Raw genomic sequence first — 1,450 nt, 5'->3', positions numbered from 1 at the left:
CTCCATGGACTTGCTTGATGAAAGTGGAGAGATAAGAGCAACAGCTTTTAAAGAAGCTTGTGATAAGTTTTATGACATGATTGAGATAAACAAAGTAAGTTATTTTCTATATTAACATCAAATAATTTTGAAAATGCCCCCTTGTAAGTCTGAAGGTTTATGGTACTACGAATTTACTTGTGGAAGGCACAAAAATACCCTTAATAACAAACAGTTTGAAACTGTTTTATTTATGACAAGTTAACATGTAGCTAGTATAATGTAATATATTATTGATAAACTTAAAAAGTATAGCTTTTCAATGTTTGCACAATGTAGCATTAGCAGAATAGAAAGGTTTGTGATATTCACAAATTTTACTGTTGGTCAATATTGAAATGATGTGTTGTAATATAACAAAAAAATTTTTTTTTAATGTAGTGATATCTGAAGCTTGTGTATTTGATCAAAAGGAGATGGTAGTTTTATAAAATTGCAGGCACAGATCTTTATTATTTGAGCTGAAGCAAACTCAGCTTTTGCTTTTTAATCATGTCTTTGCTATAATATTTTGGAATCACTTTAAACAATTGGTGTTTTTTTTGTAGGTGTACTATATCTCAAAAGGTTCATTGAAGACAGCAAATAAACAGTACACTTCCATCAAGAATGACTATGAAATGACTTTTAACAATGAAACCACTGTAATCCCATGCCATGAAAATGTTAATGTCATTCCTATGTTGCAGTTCAACTTTGTACCAATTAATAATCTAGAACAGGTTGCAAAGGATTCTCTTGTAGGTGAGAATTCGGAATCATAGTGGAGTAATTTTAAAGTTGATTGGTTTAGAAGTAAAATCCTTTTGAAAATATGCCAAGAAAAATTAAAAAGGAATTTTAACTGTCCGAGGAATTAATTTTAGGTAAGATTGAAAAGGATTTAACAAGTCAATTTCTTTTTTAACCATTTGATGTAGCATTTTATACAGATATGACTTTTTCATTTCAAGTGTATGTCCAGAAGTAACTTTTATTTTTTCCTTTTAGTCTCTAAACCTAATTTCTAAACTTTGAATTTCTCAATGTTTTATAAAAATTCATTTAAATTATTAGATTTTTTAATCTTTTATTTTACAAAACTGTTTAAAACTATAAGATGAATCTTAATTGTTCATGTGCATAAATATTAAATGTCTTTTATAATAGATGTTATAGGTGTATGTAAAAGTTCATCAGATCTTCAAACACTCGTATCTAAATCCACAAACAAGGAACTGAGGAAACGAGATATATTCTTGGTTGATCAGTCAGGAATCGAGGTTGCTGTAACATTATGGGCAACAGAGGTTAGTTTTCTGACAATCTATTGGTCATTGAAACTGTTGTTTTTCTGTTACTAGTTCTATTAAATTAATTTTTGATCTGTTTAAGAATTTTAATTAACAACACTGAATATTACGAAAAAAAA

General features: G+C 28.2%; 1 protein-coding gene across 1 annotated transcript; it reads left to right on the top strand.

Moving 5' to 3' along the window:
- The first annotated feature begins 6 nt into the window (after positions 1 to 6).
- On the top strand, positions 7 to 1,384 carry LOC106477565 (replication protein A 70 kDa DNA-binding subunit-like). Its single transcript, XM_013938110.2, has 3 exons — positions 7 to 94; positions 588 to 783; positions 1,189 to 1,384. Exons 1-3 carry the CDS (start codon positions 77 to 79, stop codon positions 1,380 to 1,382), a joined length of 408 nt encoding a protein of 135 aa, XP_013793564.2. The 5' UTR covers positions 7 to 76; the 3' UTR covers positions 1,383 to 1,384.
- The last annotated feature ends 66 nt before the right edge of the window (positions 1,385 to 1,450 follow it).

This window comes from Limulus polyphemus, unplaced genomic scaffold, assembly GCF_000517525.1.
Source record: "Limulus polyphemus unplaced genomic scaffold, Limulus_polyphemus-2.1.2 Scaffold19955, whole genome shotgun sequence".
NCBI lineage: Eukaryota > Metazoa > Arthropoda > Merostomata > Xiphosura > Limulidae > Limulus > Limulus polyphemus.
This window is presented reverse-complemented; position numbering and strand designations above follow the sequence as displayed.